Genomic DNA, 2,951 nt, shown 5'->3' on the forward strand with positions numbered 1-2,951 from the left:
TTCCGCCACCAGAGAGCCACCAGTCTGGACTGGGTACAGAACCTGAGGAGGGTTGTCGTTCTGGTCCTGGATCAGTATATTCACAGTCACATTGCTACTAAGTGGAGGAGAGCCTCCATCCTGCGCTTTGATAGTTATTACAATCTTTTTGATCAGCTCATAATCAAAAGAGCGCACTGCGTGTATCACACCACTTTCTGCATTTATAGACACATATTCCGAAACTGGAGATCCGCCTATCTCAGACTCTTCCAAAATATAGGAAACACGGGCATTCTGGTTTTCATCGGGGTCTTTAGCATTAACACTTAGTATAGATACACCTGGGTAGTTATTCTCTGCGATGACTTCACTATAAGAGCCTCGTAGAAATACAGGAGCATTATCATTGACATCCGAGACCTTAAGATAAAATGTTCTTTTAGTTGAAAGTGGTGGCGATCCTGCGTCTGATGCAATAACAGTGATGTTACATTCTGACAGATTTTCACGATCTAATGCAGCGTCAGTCATCAATGTATAATAATTTCTCACATTGGATTTAATTTTAAAAGGAACATTGCCTTCGATCGCGCATCTTACTTGTCCGTTTTCACCTGAATCAAGGTCTTTCACATTAATTATGCCAATGGTGGTACCGGCAGGCGAATCTTCTGACACAGGACTCGTGAATGACATAACGTTAATGACCGGAGCATTATCATTTACATCGATTACTTCAATTTCAACTTTGCTAGAATCTGTCAGTCCGCCTTGATCTTTGGCTTCAACCCTGAACTCAATTTTTTTGTCTTCTTCAAAGTCTATTTCTTTTGCCACACATATTCTTCCAGTAGCCTCATCTATATCGAACAAATCTGCTATCCCTGCTTTTGATTTCGAAAATGAATACGTTACTTGTCCGTTTAAACCGCTATCTATGTCGCTTGCATTAACAGTAACAACATGAGAGCCTTTTGGTGCATTTTCAATCACAGTGGCCTTATACACAGACTGATTAAACACAGGGGCATTATCATTGGCATCAAGAATTTTGACATCTATATTTACCGTACCCGATCTCTGTGGATTTCCGCCGTCCACAGCCAACAGTTTTAGAGACAGTCGTGGCTGCTGTTCTCTATCTAAGGGTTTCTGAAGCAACATTTCAGCATATTTACTGCCGTCCGGATTCACATGTTGTTTCAAAACAAAATTGTCGTTCGGAGTTAAAATGTAATTCTGCAGACTGTTTTTCCCAACATCAGCATCGTCCGCACTTTCTAAACCAAAACGGGAACCAAGCACTGCTGATTCGCTTATTTCAAATTTCAAGTGACTATTTTGAAAAGTGGGAGCGTTGTCGTTTACATCCAATACTTCTATGGTCACAGGGTGCAACTCCATTGGTTTTTCCAATAAAATCTCAAAAGTAAAGCTACACGGTGTTACGTCTCCACAAAGCTGCTCTCGGTCTATTCTCTCATTCACAACCAAAGTCCCTTTGTCTGTCTTCAGCTCCGTGTACTGGATGTTTTCTCCGGTCACGATACGGGCCCGCCCAGAACGGAGCCTTTTCAGATCCAAACCAAGGTCCTGTACGACGTTACCAACAAGAGACCCTTTCTTCATCTCCTCTGGTATGGAATACCGGATCTGTGCCTTCGTTTGATTAAGAAAAATAAATTGAAAAATAAGGAGAAACACTGCTCCTCGCAATCGTCCAAACAATCGCCATCTTAGTACTCCTCCGCGTCGAGGATGTTCTTTAAATGCCATGTAGAAACAGGGCTTTAGAGTAAATTGGACAATGAAATTAAGATCTCAACTGACTGAGAAAAACGCATATATTACAGTTTAATTTAGAATAGCTGTAGAAGTGTAAATCAACTGCGTCTCCGATGAGCCCCAGCTCGTATACAGATCATCTCTTCTTGTATGACGCTGTGAAAGTGGACAACAATGCCTCCCATCGCACGGTAGAATAGATTTACCAGGCAACAGCGTCACTTACAGTCTGAAATATGAGACCGTATAACCTTCCATCCAACTCCACGAGTTTAATATTTCAGATATGTTTATGGTATATCTGGCACGTGATTGCTCAAACTAATGCAAGGCATGTATTCTTTCTAAATGAAATGAGAAAAAAAAAATCAACTAAGAGTAAGGGCTCTCTTTCATTGCCAGGAAACATCTACCTTAAATTTCAAAGCTCAGAAATTCAAGGCTCTTTTTTCTGTTGGCAAAATGATAACGACAACGACGGGGCTGTTGTCTCAATGAAACATTCTTTTTTCAAACAAAACCTAAAGCGTTTTTGTATAAATTAAAAATAACGACATTCTTACGGCAAATTTTATGGCAAATTAACATGCACATATATTAATGTGTCCTGTCCGTGCTACTTCTAACTTTGAACTAAAAATGAATTAACGAAATGCTACACAGTCACTAATACTATTACTGGCTTTATTATTTTTATTATCATTATTGTTGTTATTAGTCACAACATGGTGAAATTCCAATCCACCAGGGTCTATTTAAAGTTAACCCAGCGCCGCGTCCTAAACTGACAGCAACACTTCAGCACCATGGACAGCAAAAGCTGCAGAACAGACCGTAAATCCTGTGCAACAGGTTTATCCTGTTTTGTGTTCAGTAATTTTGTGTTCGAAATTGGGATCATGCATCATTTCTCGGTTTTGATCGCGTGTAACTTTTTCCCTGTGCGCGCTAGAAAGCATGTCGACACGTCATTGTAATCTGTGGTGCCAGCACGTTCCAATGGACCTGGTTGCTAGCCAATAGCATGATCCTATCAAGAGATACACTCAAACTAAGCCAATCATATCGCACAGCCCCCATTGGGCCCACGTGGGAAAGAATGACACTAGAACGCACCAATTAGAAGGACAGGTCATAAAACTGGCATCCCTGTGTAGCCAGTAAACAGACGAGTTGAATGGTAC

The 2,951-nt window shown here is 40.9% G+C and overlaps 2 protein-coding genes across 7 annotated transcripts in view; one reads left to right on the forward strand and one right to left on the reverse strand.

The window, feature by feature from the left end:
• LOC117951263 (protocadherin beta-16-like) overlaps positions 1-2,951 on the forward strand; it is a 122,438-nt gene that overhangs the window by 52,230 nt on the left and 67,257 nt on the right. The gene's annotated exons all lie outside the window — the stretch shown is intronic.
• LOC117951266 (protocadherin beta-16-like) overlaps positions 1-2,951 on the reverse strand; it is a 65,950-nt gene that overhangs the window by 44,308 nt on the left and 18,691 nt on the right. Inside the window, exon 2 of one of the 3 annotated variants that reach the window (XM_034882899.1) lies at positions 21-66. In XM_034882899.1, the coding sequence (XP_034738790.1) occupies positions 21-66 (46 nt within the window). Of the gene's footprint in view, positions 1-20; positions 2,045-2,951 lie in introns of those variants that run through there. The other 2 variants (XM_034882897.1, XM_034882896.1) reach the window with 2 other exon arrangements.

This window comes from Etheostoma cragini, chromosome 10 (assembly GCF_013103735.1).
Source record: "Etheostoma cragini isolate CJK2018 chromosome 10, CSU_Ecrag_1.0, whole genome shotgun sequence".
NCBI lineage: Eukaryota > Metazoa > Chordata > Actinopteri > Perciformes > Percidae > Etheostoma > Etheostoma cragini.